Below are 20,814 nucleotides of genomic sequence, written 5' to 3'. Positions count from 1 at the left end.
CCTCCTTGGAAAAAACAATCCTTTCTTTTTTCAGCCTTCTTGCTAGGAATGGAATACCCATGATCCTTAGGAGTTGTTTGGAGGTGGTGCCTGGGATGGGAAAGCATTGCTCAGTGCTGCTCCCAAACTCTCTAGGAATCCCCCAAACTCTACAGTAAATACCATAGAGATTTGGAAAGTTCCTAACACAGTATACTTGCGTGAGTGTGTGACATCATTTCCAGAAGGAGACCTCCTGTTACTGTTAAGGGTGGAACTTGGGTGTGTGTGTGTGTCTGCAACACTTGTTTGAATGTGGGGTGCCGCAGGGAGCAATCCTCTCCTGATGTTATTTAACATCTGCATGCACCCCCTCGGCTGGCCCAGGAGTACGGGCTGGGGTGTCATCAGTATTCCGATGACACCCTGCTCTGTTGATGGACAGATGGATGGACTCCTCCTCAGAGGCCTTCCGTTTAGCCGTGACTGCATGGTTACAACAGAACTGACTGAAATTGAATAAAATGAAAACAGAGGTCCTGTATGAGTCGACGGGGGTGTGTGTGTTGGGGTTGGGAATCCCAGCCCTTGATGGAGCACCACTGGTGCTGGTGCCAATTGGAGTGACTCTAGATGCCTCTCTTTCCATGGAGGCCTCTCTTTCCATCTGTCCCCGTATGCGCCCCACAGACCCTTGCGCTCTGCAGATCAACACCTTTTGGTGGTCCCCAGCCCAAAGGACTTCCGTTTAACCTTGACCAGGGCCCCAGTTTCTCTGGCTTGGCTCTGGCCAGGTGGAAGATGTTCCTGTTTGAGATCAGGGCCCTGTGGGACCTGCTACAGTTCTGCATGGCCTGTAAGATGGAGCTGTTCCACCAGACCTTTGCCTGAAGAGATGGACATCCATTACATCTGGGCCTCTCCTGCAATGCGGAGATGTGTTTAGTGATTCAACATCTAGAGACTCTGCCGAATATGTTTTCCACTGCAGCATCATCTACAGGGTGGCCATTCAATCACCTGATGCCCTAAACAAGACTGTTGTTAGATTGTTTTAATTCTGTTGTATTATTTTAACCCTATTCAGGGGTTATTTCCTGCGGGAGCGCACAGGAGCGGAGCTCCGGCAGTATGGAGTCCAGGGGGCGGGCCATGCAACAAGCCCCGGCCCCTACTCCCAGCAGCCCTCAATCGGGCCACGAGGAGCAAGAAGTGGCCAGGTAAGTGGCAGAGCCCTCCCCAGGCCCGCCTTCAGGTACAAGCTCGCCCTCCTCTGTGAGCTAACAATCCAAAACAGTCCAGTGGAGCCTGAGCGGTGGGTGTTGCCTTCTGACACGCTTCCAGTGATGTCAGGGGGTGTGGCATATGCAAATAAGTTATGCTATTAAATTATGCTAATGAGCGCCTGCACCTCTTTTTCTACGAAATGACCCCTGACCCTATTTATTGCATTTTACAGTCACTATGTTTGCTGGGTTGACTTGTGTAAACTGCCCTGGGCCCACTTGTATGGAGGGTGGGATATTAACCAAATTAAGTAAATAAATCAGATGTTCCCACCATTTCCCACCTACTGCTCACTGGATGAGGAATTGGCCATGGAGGACAGAGGCAGGAGTTCCCCAGTCCATACTGGGCGTCTGGCAACCCTCCTCGAGTTCTTAAACTGATCACTAGCACATAGGTTACTCCCAAACAATACGCAGTCATGAAGCTCTCTCTTATTTTTGTTCTAATTAGCTCCTCATTGTCTAGTCAGACTGGCAGTGGCTCTGTGCTGTGCGCTCCAGGCTGGCCCAGTCAGGTCTAGAAAGCACAGCTTGGGATCATCAATGGGTGGTGACAGCCAGGAGACACAACTGGAAGGACAGAACTGGAGCATAGGCTTGTGCCTGTTGAACCAGCTGATCCAGCAAGACATCTTTCCCAAGCCTCAGCTTAAATAGGCTGGAAAGCAATCCAGGTCAGCTTCCCTGGTGGCAGGTGTTTGGCTGCTGTGGCTGCACTGTGGATCCTGTGAAGAAATATTGTTCTCCTTCTCTGGCCCTGGGATGGGGTTATGTGCAGTCAATAGAGCACTTCACCTCCTGTGGGCCACCTTGGCCTGGGCCCTCTGTCATTGTTGTTCCTGGAAGAGTGGAGCCATCTGGTGGGGCGGGGTGCTTTGGGAGCCAGTTCATGTCTTGCCTAGCAGAGTCCTGGTGACTATTTCAGGGACCGGTAGCAAGGCCTCCCTTACTGGATAAGGCAGGATGGCTTTTGGTGCTACTGGACCATTGTCAGCACAGGCCTTTGCAATGCTGGGCTCTCCCTGGACCTGCAGGTCTTCCCCAGCTCCTCCATGCATCTATTGCCTGTAAATTCCACCAGTTAATTATTAGCTGAGTAAAGAAGAACTTTTGTTTGTCTGTCCCGATTTGATAGCCAATTCCAATTCCAAGAAAATAAGGTCTATGTCACTTTATTGGATTCATACTCTTGTAGAGGACAATTCAGTGGCTCAAATTATTGTGTATTGATTACTTCCAGGAATCTTTGGGAGAGACTCTTTGTGATTTCCAGGAGAATTAACAAATCGTTAACTACTGAGCAGAATTGTAGAAACAGGTGTTTTAAATTTTAATTAATTGACAGCAAAGAAAATCTACTAATGAGCAGGTGTTCTTACCTCACCTTTTAAAATTAGACTGGTATAAGCCATCCCAGCTAGACCTGTCATAAGTGAAGATCAGTGTTCCAGCCTTTGCTTCAAAGAAAACAGTTTAGAAGTTTTAAAAACTCTTTTAAAATTAATAAAAATGTTCTAGGGGGTCCAAAATAGAGACAGACAGATAGATTCAGTGTATCTATAAAAGCTTTATGTCATAGATTATGTTACAATTTTAGAAGAGTGCTTATAGAAAGTTAATATTTAAAATAAGTGCTATTTTTCATAATCCAATGTATCCTGTACATATTTTCAATACAAATAACCTCTATTAAGAATATTGTTATACTTTTATATGCATGTATCAATGTAAAGCAACCATTTTTGTAATGAAAACAGCTAAGTTTTGTACTGAAAATGAACTCAGCCTGAGAGTTCATTCAAAGGTGAAATGAGTCTAGGTAAGCAGCCAAGGAAATAAGCACCTGTATAAATCAATTTTAATGAGACAAGCATCTGCATTGTAAAGTTGAGATGTGGCCAAGTAACATCTGTTTGTCAAATATGTGATTGATGACTGACCACAGAGATCTAAACTGAGCATGTGCAAATGATGTCAAGAATGGTTTGTCAAATATGTGATTGATGACTGACCACAGAGATCTAAACTGAGCATGTGCAAATGATGTCAATGATGATATAAAGTAGGGAGGAGCAAGAAGAGCATATAAGCAAGATCCCTGCTGTAACTCACTGAACATTAACACTGAGTTATTTATTTATTTATTTAATTCAATTTATACCCCATCCTCCCCGCTGTGTGGGCTTCTTAGCTGTGAGATGTTTCTTTATTCGAATAAATATTTTTCTTTCCCTTTATTGCCTGGAATTGTTTGCTTCACTGTGTGGTTTATTGGCCAACCACACAAGTCAAAGAAACTTAGCTCCTCAGGGCGTTGTTTTCACTCTTAAATCTTTAACTCCATATGGTGGACAGGTGTGCAGTGCGAATTTAGGACAGTTTAATATTTGTTTTGTTGTTCCTGTGTTAAATTGATTTAATGTTCAAATGGATTCAATGTCTGTATCTACTGCCACATTTTTAGTGAACCTATATGTAACAATGACTATGCATTCCACTGAGATTGCAGCAGCCATGGATAATCATTTCACTAGGATTGCATCATCCAGCAAAGTATAAAAGTTAACCACACCTTCCCAATAGCACTGCTACTTGTTGAGGACACACCAGCTCTGATTAGATAGTTGCATAGGTATTTTCTGGTCCAGAATTGGAAGGTAATTTTTACATTATGGATTTTTTCTGTTTCAGTTATTATATTGGCTTTAATTTACTGTACTAGCTTTGTAAATATATATATATGTTCTAATTCAACAGTTGTGCATAAGAGACCTCATAAACATCTTTTTCTTGTATCTATTAACGTTGTTGCTAAGTAAGCAATATAGTCATTTTACCACATTGTAGGGTGTGCCATGGGTTCAAATGATTTTCTATTGATTAGCCTTTGGGAGTAATTCTCTGGGAATCTCCTGGAAGGGTTGACAACCTGTTTTAGACCACTGGACACTGTATTGTATTAACACCAAGAAGTTTAAATCATTCTTTAGTTGACATGTTTTTCTAGCCCTTGTTTAAATGAAAAAGGGAGTATTTGAGTTTTAATGAGCAGGTGTTTCTCCCCTGCTAATCCTCTGCCAATTTCCAATTAAGAGCTGTCACAATTTTGAGACTTCAAAGGAATTAGTCGAGCTGACCGGGCAAGGATTCGCCAGCCAAAGAGATGCCAAAGGTTAAATAGAGTGCGATGGCTGAGAATGAAAGCTTATGGTTAAGTTGTTTAAATGAGAAGTCCAGATCATGTTTAACATATTGAACTATGTATATATGTTTGCCTGTTGGCTTATTATTTTAAAGAAGGAAAGGACTCTGCATTTTTAACTGGAATAACAGAAAGCTTTGCTTAATGTATTGTATTAGCTGAATTGCTTTATTTACAGCAATTGGCAATTTATAAATGGGTTCTTGCCAATTTATACCAAGGTCCTGTTCCCACCAAGGGTTACCAGTAAAGGATTTGAGGCTGTTGTGGTTAAAATAGATGTCTTTTACTTAAAAATATGTCTCATACAAACAATGCTGATGCACTCACACATTCAATCAAGTTTCTAATAATTACAGTAGGAAATAAGCACATTTGCATTAGCAGGTAGGGGTGATGGTGGGTGATACTTATCTGTCTTGTAGCTTGGTTGTTCCAATGAAGAATGGATGGGAAGAAATAGAAAACAAAGGGAATTCACACACGACCATAACCAGCCGGAATGTGTGGGTAGTAGAGGCAAGGGTTGGGGATAGCAAGTGGGACTCAAGAGGAGTAAAAGCAGATAGGAGTCATCTTGGGGCGAATGCTAGCTAGGAGGAGTCGGGTGACTGGTTCCCTCCTTTTATAGGGGGTCCAAGAGATGGGTCCCGTCTCTAGTTCCAGCTCCTGCCAACCTAGCAGTTCGAAAGCAAGAAATTGCAAGTAGATAAATAGGTACCACTTCGGTGGGAAGATAACAGCGTTCCATGCACCTTGGTGTTTAGTCATGCTGGCCACATGACCATGGAAACGTCTTCGGACAGCGCTGGCTCTTTGGCTTTGAAACGGAGATGAGCACCGCAACCCTAGAGTCGTACTCGACTGGCTTTCGAGCAAGGGAACCTTTACCTTTACCTAAGAGATGGGTGGTAACTGTACCAGCCTCTTGACCCACCTACCTGTTAGTTCATCCCCAAAACAATCCTATTGGTTGCATGTGGGAAGGCGAGGTTACCTAAGAGTAGTGGCCAATATTGTAACCTAAAACCTTACTCAGAGTATGGCATCTGGACAGGTGTGAAATTCAGGCATCAGGATGCTTCATTGTAGTGCTGATGAAGCTGGCCATTCCATTGATAACCAAATTTCCATATGGCAGGAAATTCCAACTCAGGAACAAAGCAAGTGTTGGGTAGTATGTGACTACAAGCAGCTCTGTCATGGGGGCTGTTTCTTCCCAGAGTTGTTGTTCCATTACTCACAATAATGGAGGTTTGTGCTTCTTCACCAGGCTGGGTAACTGTGTAGCTGAAACCTTATTTACATGTAAGGTATGTGCAGGCACCCTCTATGTGTGGCATCACAACAGGTGACATAAAGTGTGCAGCTTTCTGAGCCTATGTGTATGTGCACAGTCCATTGTGTGTAGCAATAAATAGTTCATAAAGCAAATATCAGGCGTATTCTCTAACAATTGGTGTGTGTTTTTAGAATTTTATGTTATGCTTAAAGCTGAATATTTACCCAGATGATGGTATAAAATGTTTGCAAAAAGCAAAAGCTCCAACAATTTTAAGTTCTGCTATAGAAAAAAGTTTATTTAGCTAAAGACAAAGACTGCTTGCCTGAAGAGATAGTTATGTTTTAAGGATTTAAACAAATTTAAGGATTTAAACAAATTTAAGGATTTAAACAAATTTAAAGCCAAGTTAAAGAACTAATGAAAAAGAGTTGGAAAATGACCAAGAGCTGGGCCAGGTGTGTGTGTGAACCCCAGCCAACATGAAAGTACATAAATCATGGACAGGTCAATTAAAGAAGCTAAGTTAAAAGGAGATGTCCAGACGTTTTGGGAAAAACAAAGTAATCAATCATATACACCTCATTATTCGGTGCTTTTAAGTTTTAAGGAGTATCAAGTGGCTAGCAGGCTGATGATATCACAGAGACCAATCATGCACATCTGCCAAAAGCCAATTAACAAGTACAGAATTTGCATTGTAAAATAGGACCCTCTGTTGACTGAAATAAAGTGGTGCACTTTATAAATTAAAAACTTTAATTTAGACAAAAAGAAACTTAATAAAATTATTTAAAATATTCTGATAGGCCAAAATGAAAACTAATAGATGGATTCAGTGCACCTACAAGAGCTTCATGCCACAGGCTATTTTAAAACATTAAAAGAATTCATGTAAAGAGTTTAATTGTGAAAACAATGCTGTAATGCTGTATTTTTCTAGAAATTCAATGTATCCATGTATTCTTTAATAGAGATAGATCACAAAATGCCAGCAAAGGTGTTTTTGTAACATGTATGCCTATATAAATGTAAAGAAAAAACAACTTTGTGACTGAACTGACAGTCTAATAGTGAGAATGAACTCAGTCTAAGAGTTCATTCAAAGGTAAAAGGAGTCTGGGAGAAAAGCCAAAAAGGAGAAAATAAAACTGTAAATCAGAAAGAACCAACGCTGCACCTGCAATGTGAGGATTCAAGTGCAGCCAAGTAACATCCTGTGTGCCAAATATGTGATTGATGACCAGCCAGACAAAGAAATCTGAACTGAGCATGTCTAAGTGATGTCAGTGATGATGTAATGTGAGAAGGAGCAAGAAGAGCATATAAGCAAGCTCCCGATTGTAACAAATTGAACATCCACGCTGCTGTGAGGTGTTCCTTATTTGAATAAAATTCTTTTGTTACCCTTTACTGCCTGGATGATTGTTTTAACTGTGTGGTTTATTGGCTAGCCACACAAGTCAAAGAACCTTAACGCCCTCGGGGCGTTGGCAACAACATTGCAAGTAAATTTTATTTTATATGGCCATTCATGTTCAATATTCTTTTTTCTACAGATTTCCTTTTTTGGTCCAGTATCAACTTATTGATTATTATTTCATTGTAATATATAACATTGTAAGATTTGTCTATCTGTACCTCAAACTGTTTGACCTCTGAAGAAGGCCCCCAAGGGACGGAAATTTGTCAGGTCACTTGTATTGGGCCTTGTGTTCAGGTCACTTGTACTTTGTAATGAGGCTTTCATTGGGCCCTTATATGTCTTTAACTGTTTTTCTAATGAATACATGTATTTTTGTATATAACAATTATATACTAGGTATTTAATATTGACCCTTTATCAGGCTTCTTTCTTACCCTTGGTACTTGATTCCAGGCATTGGGTAAAGTTTGGTTTCCCCTCCGTGTGTCTTACATACACCACAGTTGCCACACTTTTCCTGTCCAGGACAGTCTGCATCTGGTTTACCAGTCAAAGCTGATAAAAGGCCCTCTTGTTCACAGCTGCCACCTGCTTATCCAGCAGTAGGCCTTGGGCCAAGAGCACCTCCCAACTACCACACTGTATGTTCACTTCTGCATTCCCATGCTCATCCCATCCCCTTGAAGAGGATGGATGCCTCTTTTGACTAGTTGAACAGCTGTAAAAACACAAAGCTCTTGTGAAACCTCATGCCATTTCAGAACAAAAGAAGGCTGGTGACATTGTCCCAGTGGCTAAACATTTACACATTTGGAAAGGTGCAAACATTTCCTTTAATGATTTAATTAATTCCTTAAAAACATTTTCAAGCTGTCTTTTCACCCGCTCAAGGTCCCCGTGATAGCAATTATAAATGTCCCTGTCTAAAAGAGAGCAAGATAGCAACTGTAAACTTCTCAAGGACATTAATTGCAGTTTGGACCAAAATGTGAAGGATGCAAAGAACAGCTGGTCAAGATGATCCCAAAGAAATGAACAGAAAACTCCAAGCACTGTGAAGCTATTTAATGTAGACATTCTTCAAATGCCCACAAAGCAATTCAATGAACAGATTAGGTCATAAGAACATAAGAGAAGCCAATGTTGGATCAGGCCAATGGCCCATCCAGTCCAACACTCTGTCACACAGTGGCCAAAAATACCAGATGACATCAGGAGGTCCACCAATGGGACCAGGGCACTAGAAGCCCTTCTACTGTTGCCCCCTCCAAACACCAAGAATACAGAGCATCACTTGCCCCAGACCCAGACTTCCTATCTATACCTTGTGTGTAATAGCCACTGATGGACCTCTGTTCCATATGTTTATCCAGCTCCCACTTGAAGCTGTCCATGCTTGTAGCCGCCACCACCTCCTTTGGCAGTGAATTCCATATGTTAATCACTCTTTGGGTGAAGAAGTACTTCCTTTTATCTGTTCTAACCCAACTGCTCAGTAATTTCATTGAGTGCCCATGAGTTCTTGTATTGTGAGAAAGGGAGTAAAGTACTTCTTTCTCTACCTACTCTATCCCATGCATAATCATGTAAACCTCTATCATGTCACCCCTCAGTTGTCATTTCTCCAACCTTTCATAGGGAAAGTGTTCCAACCATTTTATCATTCTAGTTGCCCTCTTTTGTACTTTTTCCAGTGCTATAATGTCTTTTCTGAGGTGTGGTGACCAGAATTGCACACAGTATTCCAAATGAGGTTGCACCATTGATTTATACAGGGGCATTATGATACTAGCCGATTTGTTTTCAATTTCCTTCCTAATAATCCCCAGCAGAGCGTTGGCCTTTTAAAAATTGCAGTTGCACACTGTCTCAATGTTTTCAGTGAGTTATCTACTATGACTCCAAGATCTCTCTCTTGGTCAGTCTCCACCAGTTCGGACCCCATCAATGTGTATTTATAGTTAGGATTTTTGGCCCCAGTGTGCATCACTTTGCACTTGCCGACACTTGAACCCCATTTGCCACATTGATGCCCACTCACCCATCCTTGACAGATCCCTTTGAAGTGCCTCACAATCCTCCCTGGTTGTCACCACCCTGAACAATTTCATGTCATCCACAAATGTAGCCACTTCACTGCTTACTCCAAATCATTAATGAATAAGTTAAAAAGCATCAGGCCCATTACTGATCCTTATGGTACCCCACAGGTCATATTCAAACCACTGTACTGGAATCAGGGAGTGATTAAAGGATATGCATTAAATATTAAAACAAAGTGGCCTATAGATATGTAATGCCAGTATACATTGTCCATCATCCTGCATCACTAGTTTCTCTGCTAATGTGTGTGTTGAGTAAGGAAGATTTGATGTAATAAAAGCTAGGGAAATAAACTCTCAAGACCAAGACATTTCCTGCAGGAATGGCTCTCCCTGCTCCTGCATTTGCATTCTGCCACCTCTTTCACTCATTTCTGCAGATGTTTTTGCAGTCACAGGTGCAAAAATGCAGTTTGTCCTCTCTTGCGGCACAGCATCAGACTTCCCTGTTTTGGGGAATACCCAAAACTGTGTTTTTGCTCCTGGGACAAATTGTGTTTTTGCTCCTGGGACTACAGAAACCTCTTCGGAAACAAGCAAAAGCGGCAGAGGAATACAAATGCAGGAGAGGGGAGAACCATTCCTGTGGAAAATGTTCAATTGTGTTGAATTCATAGCGGTGCAAACACAAATTACAAATATTTAAAAGAATGCACTGAAAATCAGATCCCACCTTTGTGTTTCATCATTATATGTTCCTTTGTATTCAGATGAGGCCTCAATATAATAATGTAGCATTTGGGGAGAAAGATGCAGCCCAGTAAGCCCATACTGGAGGCCAAGATAGAGAAGACCTGCACAGCCACCATGTATTTCCCCTTAGTGCTCAGGTAGGTGGGCACAAAGGACACCCAAACACTGCAGAACACCAACATGCTGAAGGTGATCAGCTTGGCTTCATTGAACGCCCCAGGCAGCTTCCTGGCTAGGAAGGCCACAGTGAAGCAGACGGTGGCCAGAAAGCCCATGTAGCCCAGGGCAGTATAAAACATGACGACAGACCCTTCATTGCATTGCAGTACAATCTGTTCAGGCTGGGAGTGTATGTCAGAGTCTGGGAAGGGGGGAGAGATGCCCAGCCAGAGAGTGCAGATGCCCACCTGAATGCTGGAACAGGAAAAGACAATGAAGTTGGCCAAGCTCTTCCCCAGCCATTTCCTCATCCTGCTCCCAGGCTGTGAGGCCATGAAGGCCACCACCACAGTGACAGTTTTGGCCAACACTGAAGAGATGGCAACAGAGAAGATGATGCTGAAGACAGTTTGTCGGAGAAGGCAGGTCACCTTCTGGGGTTCACCAATGAATAGAAAAGAGGAGAGAAACGATAGTAGGAGGGACACAAGGAGAATGTAGGAGAGGCTGAGGTTGTTGGCTTTCACCACTGGAGTTTCTAAGTATTTAATGAAGATTCCCAAGACAAAAGTCGTGATTAGGATGAAGAAAAGGGTAAGAACATTTAGGATGATCCCCAAAGGTTCTTCATAGGACAGGAAGGTGATATGCTTGGGAACACATTGATCTCGGATCTTGTTTGGATGCTGATCTTCTGGACATTTATCACAATGACTTTCATCTGAAAAGGACATTACAACTTCAATATCACCAAAGCTACTTTACTTCCATGAAAATCTTTGCTCTTTTACATTCATTGAGAATATATATTTGGAGGCATGTAATTACATGCCAGAAAAGCAGGACAAGCAGGGGAGGAGGGAGAAGTCAGGAACTAAAAATGCCTAATAGGGTTGGAGGTGGGAAACTTCCAGAGTCAGACTGCATTGCCTTCATTGCAAAACATCTTGGGTTTAACCCTTAGCATCCCAAGCCAAAACGGTTTCAGATACTCATGTTGATATAGTCCTCAGACTCTGGACAATGAATACCAATCAAAGTAAGGAAAGTGCAGGCAAAATGCTCAAAAAACTCTGGCTTGGCAAAAGGCACATTGTACATAGTCCTGATTGCTGAAGAGTGACTTGTATGATGAGCCAAAGGGGACAAACTGAATCTGGGATGAAAGCATTCCCCCCACCCCCCTTCAGCTGGGGTCCTGTAGTCTGACCTACCTTCCTGAGTGGAGATTGTCCCTTCCCCACATGGAGAACAGTCGTGGCAGCAAATTGGTTCTCCTTCCTTGATCACTTTAGCATATCCAGGAGGACAGATCTCAGTGCACCTAGAACTAGGCAGGGTCTAAGCACAAAGACAAGGAGTTACAAGGCAAACTGTATCAGGAGCTTAGTTTTGCTCTGGGTGGTGTACGTCAAAGGAGTCATTTACAAAAAGTCACCACTGATAAAATCCATCAATTAAATTTCCATTTTAAAACAACTTTTGCTCATACCCGATAGATGGCAATAAACGGCCAAGAAATATGCTATCTGGCCATCCGGCCAGCGGGGGGAAGCCCCACCCCCAAGCCCCAACACCCACAGCCACCCATCTCCCTTCTCTCTTGAGAGAGAGGCGGGAGAGGGGTGGCGGCAGGTTATGGTCTCGATCTCCGCTTGGAGATCGGGCACACGGGGAAACGCCAGCTCCCTGCACTTAAAGGGCCCCCTTTAAGTGTAGGGAGCTGGTGTTCGGGTGTGCAGGAAGATAAGGTGAGAAGAAAGAACTTTTCAGCTTTTCCCACCCCATTGTTTCATACATTTGTCATTAAATAATTGTAGGCAATGGTTTAGGGGCAACAGAGAACAGAATGGCAGGATATAAGGAACTGGTGAGGTCCAAATCCTGCATGGCTTGCATGGGCAGATATAACAGTTGCAGGTTCCAGACCCACTTCTTTGGGAACCCAAGTTCTCAGTTCCCAGGACATGAATGGTCTAAATTAGTACTCCTTGGCTACCAACCAATTTGACAACCAGCACTGAAGGCATATGGGTATAGAAACCTTGGTGAAGACAACCAGATCTTGGGCTGGCTGGCAGGGACTTCTGAGATTACGACTGTCCATCTCTAATAGAACATGACAAATTATGAGAGTTCTTAAAGGGAATAAAATGACATAAATGTTTTCCCCACCTCATTAAACCATCTGGGCCACACAATGGCATCTTGATCAATGGCAAACTTCATTTCTGATGTGGTGCATCTCTCCACACTCCCGACTTTCCTTCTAAGAATTGATTGATTGGGTAGTGCCACCCAGTTTACAATTTCAAAGTCAACCGCCATGTCCCCGTTCTCATCAAAATAAACTCCTTCCATGGAATTGCTGTAAGAGTGGAAGTTTCTCAGGAGCGAATGAAGCTAGGATGACATACAAAGCAGTAGTTAAAAAATTCAGGAAGCCATATTGGATTTCAGCCTTGTGTATTTGGAATTCCAAAGTCCTATAATTCATGGCCTGTGCCAATGGCCTCCAGACTCACAATGTCTTTTTCACATTGACAATAGATGTGAGGTCCTTTTCTGAGTCTCATTCTTCTTCTTCAGCATTTAGAGACAGTAACAGTACAATTCTCAGTTTAGTTAAACTCCTCCATTTCCACTGGAGTAAATAAACACACTGTACAGTTAGATTCTTCAGACATGGAAGCCTGGTTTTGAGTTCTAAAGGGAACTATATCAGCAGGGACCACTGTTACCAGGCAGAGCATTTCAAGCAGATTTTCTGTGCCCCATTAAAGGGGTTGGAGAGGCTGATGGAGGAGAGGACTGTCATTGGCCTTCCTTCCTTCCTTCCTTCCTTCCTTCCTTCCTTCCTTCCTTCCTTCCTTCCTTCCTTCATGAGATTTCTATCCTGCCCTCCCCTGGAAGTGGCCAGCTAGCTCACTTTTTTTTTTAAGCCTCCAGCTCACATATTTTTGTCTTAGCTCAGGAAGGATGGCTCCAGAGCAAACTAATTTATGCAATACCCAATGCCCTCACTCTGATCTTTAATGCCAGGAGTTCACAAAGTAGAATTTTTGCTCACGAGACTCCACAGCTTAGAGGGAGCATTAGTGGGTAAGCAGTTAAAATATACAATACATACAATTTTAAAACTATAAAACCCAGAATGCAGTACATGATGGTGAGCAAATAAACAAGCTCCATGGTATATGCTGTATATATGACCAAGGGCTGGCCTACCAGAAGGTGGGTAAAACGTACGCCAATGGGACAATTTAATAAAGTGCATAGCGCGAGACAGGCTGAGGTGGAGTAGAGCAGAGAAGGCCAATGTAATCTGACATCTGTAGCCTCAACCAAAGGCCTGGCAGAGCAACTCCATTTTAAAGGCCACGTAGAACAGTACAAAGTCCTACAGGGCCCTGATCTCGCTAGGGAGAGTGTTCCACCAGGCCGGAGGCCAAATGGATGGCTTTTGGGCCAGAGATTACCAGCAGATGTTAGTAAACTGAACATAAGGCTCTCCAGGAGCATATTGGGAGAGGCAATCCCGCAGATATGTTGGCCCCAGACTGCATAGGTGTTAGCCGAATTGCTCTCAAAGAGAAACAATTGGAACAGTATATCGGGATTCACCATCTATGGTTTATGGAGGATGCTGCTGTTTCTGAGGTTCCCAATAAGAGACTGAGGCAGACTTCCTTAAAATAATTATAGTTTACTGGCTCACTTCACACAGTAACACACAACAATCACAACACACAAGAACTAAGAAATAAAGAGAGAATAATTCAGCACAGTTGCAATTTGCAGGTAACTTTGGTTGACGCTTTGGGGTATAATTACCTAGCTGCTCCTGCGTGGCTCCAAACTTCAAGCGAAGGGGTAAGGATTGGGAGAAAATGGAAAAGAATAGCGAATGGACTCAGACCAGCTAAGACCACGTGCTAAGAAGTTCTAGCTGTGCACTGCTAGAACAAAGAGAGGGATGGGAAGGATTTGGGATAGAAAGCTGGATTGAAGGATAAAGCAGGTTAAATAGAGGGCATAGTTTGAGAGCGCTGGGGGTTTTCAGGTAGAATGCTCAAGAGACCGAACTGGAGGTGCGTTTCTGATTATATCAGAGAGGGTCAGAGGAGGGGCTGGGGCCAGGAGACCTCCCCTTGTGATGCTGTGTTCAGTCATAGCCAAAAGGTCAGGGATTGGCTACTGTATTTCTCTGGGAGGGCCTGGGGTATGGCGGGCAATTTGAGAGCTAGTGGCTATCTGTGACCATGTGCTTGGAACGAAATGGTGTTTGCTGGACATGGGAACACCTCAGGAGAAACCACCATTACAGGAACACAGTCTTTGGTAAGTATCCCTATTGGGTGCTCACAGCATGTCAGTTTCTGGCACAGTCTGTCGTTGGCACACTTCATCAGGTACAGCGATGGCACACTTCATCAGGTACAGTAACTTAGTTCATCAAACCACCATAGCAGGCGTGTGGGCTTACATAGGGCTTTAAAGCTTAGTACCATCACCTGAGTGCCGTGTGACAGAGTGAGCTTCGGTCTTTGGTCCCAGCTCCTGCCCATCTAGCAGTTCGAAAGCAAGAAATTGCAAGTAGATAAATAGGTACCACTTTGATGGGAAGGTAACAGTGTTCCATGCGCCTCAGGGTCCAGTCATGATGCCACATGACCACGGAAATGTCTTCAGAAAACGCTGGCTCTTCGGCTTGGAAATGGAGATGAGCACCGCAACCCTAGGGTCGGATTTGACTGGCTTTCGAGCAAGGGAAACCTTTACCTTTACCATCACCTTAAACTTGATCCAGTACTCAACTGGAAGCCAATGCAGCTGTCGAAACACTGGTTGTATATGTGCCCACAAGGGCATTCCAGCCATGAGGTGTGCCACTGCATTTTGCTCCAGCTTAAGCTTCCGGGTCAAATTCAGAGGCCGCCCCGTGTAGAGCGAGTTACAATAATCCAGACTGGAGGTGACTACTGTGAGGATCTCTGTTGCTAGGTCATGGGAGGAGAGATAGGGGACCAGTTGCTGGACCAGCCAAAGATGATAAAAAGCTGATCTGGCTACAGTAAGTGACCTGGGCCTCCATTGACAATGAGGCATCCAGGATCACTCCTAAGCTCCTCGCAGTTGGAGTTGGTGTCAAAGGCACCCTGTAAAGGGTTGGAAGTTAGCTTTCTGATCCCACCTCCCCACAGCTCAGGCACAGGACCTCCATCTTCGATGGATGAAGTCAACTGTGCTGTAACCAACCAATGCCCTGGCCAAAATACCTGGGGCAGAGTCCGTCCATCTGTTCATCGACAGATATAGCTGGGTGTTATCAGTCTACTGGTGGCAACCTAGCCCAACCCTCCCCAGATCAGCTGGGTGAGAGGATGTATATAGATGTTATAGGTGTTAAATATCTATGTATATAGATGTTAAATAACATCCGGGACAGGATTGCCTCCTGAGGGATGCCACATACCAAGGGTTATTGTGGAAAAACCCTCTCCCCAAGTGCCACCCTCTGTCCCTGACTATGGAGAAAGGAGACTAGCCACTGCAAGGTGGTCCCCCATATTTCTGTGTTGGCAAAGCAATGGGTTATAAGGCATAATAAGGCACATTTTGGGCAGAATAGCTGAAGGGGGCTTCCAGCTTCAGAGGCTAAATTCCTCTGATTATCATAGGTTGGGAAGCAGTCAGCAGCTGAGGGCTCTTTTTGGTGGGTCTGGCTTGTGGGCATCTGACGGGCCGCTGCTGAAAACAGGGTACCAGCAGAGGTCGATTGGGGGGGATTGCGGGGGATCGCAGTTCCCCCAGGTGAGGTGCAGGGGGGCGGAGCACATGACGAAGCCCCGCCCCCCGCTTCCGGCCGCCCCGCTTCCGGCCCTCATTCAGCCAGGAGGAGGCAGGAGAAGAGGGAGGGAAAGTTGCTTCCTCCCCACCTCTCCCCACCCCTGCCTGCCTGGGGCCAGGGAGGGCATTGGCGGGGCTTCCTCGCACTCCCGCCGGCCTTGCAGGTCCACCGCCGGGCCCCTGATGTCAGGGGGGGTGGCATATGCTAATGAGTTATGCTAATGAGTTCCCCTAGCTCTTTTTTTATGAAACGACCCCTGGGTACCAGACTTGATCGACTGTTGGTCTGAGACAGCGTAGCTGGCCAAATGTCCCTATATTTCAAGAGAAAACAAATACCTGCCATGGCTGCAGCTTCTGAAGTCCCCACCAGTCTCCTCTCCGCTCCCCATTAGATCTAGATAAGGAGGCAGCATTCAAGGCATGGGCCGCCATCTGGATAGAGTTGTAAATGCTGTAGCTATCTTGAGACAGGATCCTTTCAAGCTCCTCATGGGATGCAGCCTCCTCCCGTTCCTCTTTCTCTCTACATCTTATCCAACCTTTCGCAGACAACCCATGATTTGAATGGCTACAACGAAAGGCACCCTCTCCGATTTTAATGAGAGTAGAGAGAAAGGAATATAAATTGTCATATTTGGTGTTCATGTTTTTCTGGATCAAAAAGGCAAAAGAACCATGGATGTGCTGGATATCAAACCGTTTGAAAAACCACCTGAAGCTAAAATCGTGCAAAACTGCTGTGATCCAGACTTTCCCCACAATGGATTTTTCTCTCTTTTCAGCTCCTTTGATCAAAATCCCAAGTGCAATGATAGAGTGGGAGTCTCCATGGAAAACAAATACATTACATTTTCTCTGCAGGAAAACTGAATATGTGTGGAAAGCAAGCCCCTTGTCATCTAGGTTGAATTCTGGGATGCTTTCTGTGAAGGCAATGCAAATCCCACTGCTGACAATCGCAGGGGTCATGGTCCTCAAGAACTTTTCTCCTTGGATATTGTCAGGAGCCAGGAGACCGATCCACGTCCATCGGAAATGCAAGAGCATCTTGACAATCCCCATGAAATATGAATCTTGCTTTGGGGCCATCCAATACAAAAAAGGCGACCGAGTCTCATCTTTGAGCACATGGTTATCCAAACTATAACTGATCTAGTTAAGAAAGGAAGAGATCGGTGTTTGGCTTTGTATCCAAGACAAAACTCTTACACTTGTTACCATATAAATATTAGTACCTTTAGCCAGGCTGGTAGCCACAGTGGGGCATTTGAGGGTGGAGCCCCACCACGAATGAGCCCTGTCCCACCCCAGGAGGATGCCAGACCCCCCCTCCGATCCAGTGCACCCCTCTCCTCCAGCGGTGTGGAGGCTGGGGGAGGAAAGGGAAGCCACCCTGCCGCTTCTGATCAGTTTCACTCCCCGCAGATCAGCTGTTCAACCAGATCAGATTGAAATGAAACTGACCAGAAGCAGCAGGGCGGCTTCCCTTTTCTTCCCCAGCCTCCCCACCTCTGTGGCAGGGGGGTGACTGGGGAAGGGAAGAGAGAAGGCATGTGTACGGATGGGTACTCCAGTCAAACAATCACCCTTATAAATTCTCAGATTTCCCCTCCAAACTCCCTATGCATTTTCTGTTCCATATCTGATAACTGGGAAGCCTTTAGATCGCGTGTAACTCTTCTTATGTGGTAAATAAACTTTTATTGGCCCCATTCACACAGCGAATTTGCCACGGGGGGCCCACGGATGCCAGACGGATTATCTGTGCGCGATCACACTGCCACATCTGGCAAGTGTAGCACACCCGTGGCTTCCCACCAAAACCCCGCAGTTTAAAAATACCTGCCAAGAAGTACTAGCAACTGGTTTGCCACGGGCTGCTGATGGAATCGGGTGGTGTGATTGCGCCGGCACGCAGCTATCCCCTTCAGCCGTCATCGTTGCTGCAGCCGCCGACCGATGAAACCCCGCTGCACCGCCGTTGCGTCTGATCGCATAATCGTGGATCAAACTGCGATAGTGCAAATAGCCACGCCTCCCCCCCTGCGTTATCCGGCCCGTGCGACCGGGGCCATTGTAATGCTGTTGACACCCCTTTATTACTGTTTGATACTTTGTTGGCTTACACCCCAAATAAGGAACTATAGGCTGTGGTCACACGCACTAAATAATCCACTTTCAATGCACTTTCAAATTGGATTTTGCCGGTTCACACAAAAATCCAGTTGGAAAGTGTATTGAAAGTGTATTGAAAGTGGATTATTTAGTGCATGTGACCGCAGCCAATGACTGAGGAGGGTCTATACCGCTATACATTCTCCCTCAGAAATAGGCAGCTAGGAACACTGAGAGGTGAAACAGAAATCAAAATTTATTGGCATAAACAGGCAGGGTTGGAAAAATTATATTTACAAGTGAGCTTTGGTTAGGATTGGTAAAGAGAGGTTCAAATACATACCCCAAACTGCTGTTATCCAACACTAGAGATGTTTGGGCTGCAATCATACATATAATTAGAGCCAGTTTGGTGTAGTGGTTAAGTGCGCGGACTCTAATCTGGGAGAACCGGGTTTGATTCCCCACTCCTCCACTTGCACCTGGCTGGATGACCTTGGACAAGCGATAGTTCTGATAAGAGCTGTTCTTGAAAAAGAGCAGTTTCTGTCAAGAGCTCTCTTCTCAGCCCCACCTACCTCACAGGGCGTCTGTTGTGGGGAGGGGAAGGGAAAGGAGTTTGTAAGCCGCTCTGAGACACCTTTGGGTCATGAAGGACGGGGTATAAATCCAATCTCTTCTTCTTCTTCTTCTTAGATCTGACATAGACGTGAATGCCGGGTGGATTTAAAGGGAGTGATCAGACAACAACACCTGGGAAGCATCCCGCAGCCATCAGCAACCCATTCTGCTCTGCCGCAGAAGCGGAGTTAAAAAACACCGGGGGAAATTCCAGTAGGAAATGGGTTGCGACAGGCATCGGATGGACTTTCCCCTGTCTGATCACTCCAGCATACTCTCATGCCATCGGGATGGTCTGATCAGGCCATTCCGACTCTGTGCCATTGTTCCCCTCCCCCCTCGCAGTATGTGCATCATCACAAACTCCATACGGAGCCCTCAGTGCAGAAGTGCGCTTCATCGATTCCTCGTTTAAGTGAATGGGAAACAAACAGAACAACCCCCACACACACACTACTCACCTGCAGTTGCTGCTGATCACACACTGATGGCCTGTGCCCACAGATTCAAAGGGAGGTGTGATCTCGCAACGGCGGGTCCAATTCCTCCGGAGGAAATAGCCTTGCTTCCCCTCCCCATTTTATTTGGTGTGTGTGAGACCGCACCCTTAGTGAGTTATTTTCCCTGGTTTATTTTGGCTTGAGGCTGCTAGTGATGCTTCACTGCTTTTACCGTGACACAGAGTTCGCTTCATCGATTCCTCATTTAAGTGCATGGGAAACAAACAGAACCCCCCCCCCACTACTCACCCGCAGTGGCTGCTGATCACATACTGATGGCCTGTGCCCGCAGCTTCAAAGGGAGGTGTGATCTCGCAACGGCGGGACAAATTCCTCTGGAGGAAATAACCTCGCTTCCCCTCCCCATTTTATTTGGTGTGTGTGAGACCGCACCCTTAGTGAGTTATTTTCCCTGGTTTATTTTGGCTTGATGCTGTTAGTGATGTTTCACGGCTTTTACTGTGACACAGAGTTTGCTAGAGTCCCTTATACCTTCTTTTGAACTTGTTTCTGGATGGTCACACAGACCTGAGATGTTATCATGCTGTCACCCTATGTTTATAGACCAGGGGTTTACCTACCTGCCCCCTCTTCCTCTGGCCAGATTGTTATTCTCCTCTCCTTAAGAGCAATAACCTCTTTTGACTTGCTTGAGGGATCTCTGTGCCTCCTCAAACCTTTTGGTCAAATCCCTGTCTTCCAGAAGGACAGACTCTTTAAACCTGAGCCAGCTGAGTAAATTCTGCATTCCACATGGTTAAAGAAGGCATCTAGGGGGTCTGATTTACCATACATCCTTCAAATGCAATTGAAGCTGATCATTGAAGGATGTAACTCAGCTTGGGATGGCACTGTTAGACTCAGCCCTCCTCCTCATATGTCTTGTACCTGAGGCATTTTGTGGATGCTCAACATTCTTGAAATCTGGACGGAGGTTTCAGAGTCGGCCCCCTCAAGAACAGCCAATAGTTTATTCTGTCCTCTGCAGCTGTAGTTGGGAACATTCCTCTGTCCACCAGACAGGAGATCTACGGCTGCGTCGTAAGTCATTCTTGCCCTGAAAAAGTTCTCATAGACGTTGTACCCCAGAGTCATGTTGGGTAAGACACGGGAATCTTTATTGATTTTCTCAGTGGCAAACATGAAAGGCAGGAGGTCTGAATACTTCATCACGTGCAAACTGCAACAAAATGTGTAGGTTACCTTTCACCTTATGCTCAGTGTTGATGTGCCAGAATGTTGCTTCTTTTCCATTCAGGGCCTTTGCAGGCAACTCAGATCTCTAGGTCTTTCCCTTAGTACTAACCTCAGGCTAGCCTCATATCCCGAGCCTGAAATACAAGAGCTGATGCTGACAGAGGCAGTGTTTGCTGGAAAAGGGGTATTGCCATTTGGCTTCGAAAAACACAACCAAAGAGGGTTCAGGTCAGCCCCGTTGGGCTAAGACCCTAATCCCTTCACTGAATTAGCCGAGTACACTTACGGAATCCTATATTAGGCCTCATAAAAGGCAGGAGGTCTGAATACTTCATCACATGCAAACTGCAACAAAATGTGTAGGTTACATTTCACCTTGTGTTCAGTGCTGATGTG

The 20,814-nt window shown here is 44.9% G+C and overlaps 1 protein-coding gene across 1 annotated transcript; it reads right to left on the bottom strand.

Moving 5' to 3' along the window:
• Positions 1-9,942: 9,942 nt before the first annotated feature.
• LOC107124881 (vomeronasal type-2 receptor 26-like) lies at positions 9,943-20,391 on the bottom strand. Its single transcript, XM_015428384.1, has 3 exons — positions 20,110-20,391; positions 11,347-11,473; positions 9,943-10,853 (listed from the first exon to the last, which is right to left on the bottom strand). Exons 1-3 carry the CDS (start codon positions 20,389-20,391, stop codon positions 9,943-9,945), a joined length of 1,320 nt encoding a protein of 439 aa, XP_015283870.1.
• Positions 20,392-20,814: the final 423 nt, after the last annotated feature.

The sequence above is a fragment of the Gekko japonicus genome, unplaced genomic scaffold (assembly GCF_001447785.1).
Source record: "Gekko japonicus isolate JY-2015 unplaced genomic scaffold, Gekko_japonicus_V1.1 scaffold6138, whole genome shotgun sequence".
NCBI classification, from domain to species: Eukaryota; Metazoa; Chordata; class Lepidosauria; order Squamata; family Gekkonidae; genus Gekko; species Gekko japonicus.
Note: the sequence above shows the minus strand (reverse complement) of the source record. Positions and strands in the feature narration are given on the sequence as shown.

Coding starts and splice junctions, on each gene's coding strand:
- LOC107124881 (XM_015428384.1), bottom strand. CDS start 20,391: ATGAAGTATTCAGACCTCCTGCCTTTCATGTTTGCCACTGAGAAAATC. Junction 11,474..20,109: donor GCATCCACAAAATGCCTCAG/GTACAAGACATA, acceptor CTTTGTGCTTAG/ACCCTGCCTAGTTCTAGGTG. Junction 10,854..11,346: donor GACAATCTCCACTCAGGAAG/GTAGGTCAGACT, acceptor TGTCCTTTTCAG/ATGAAAGTCATTGTGATAAA.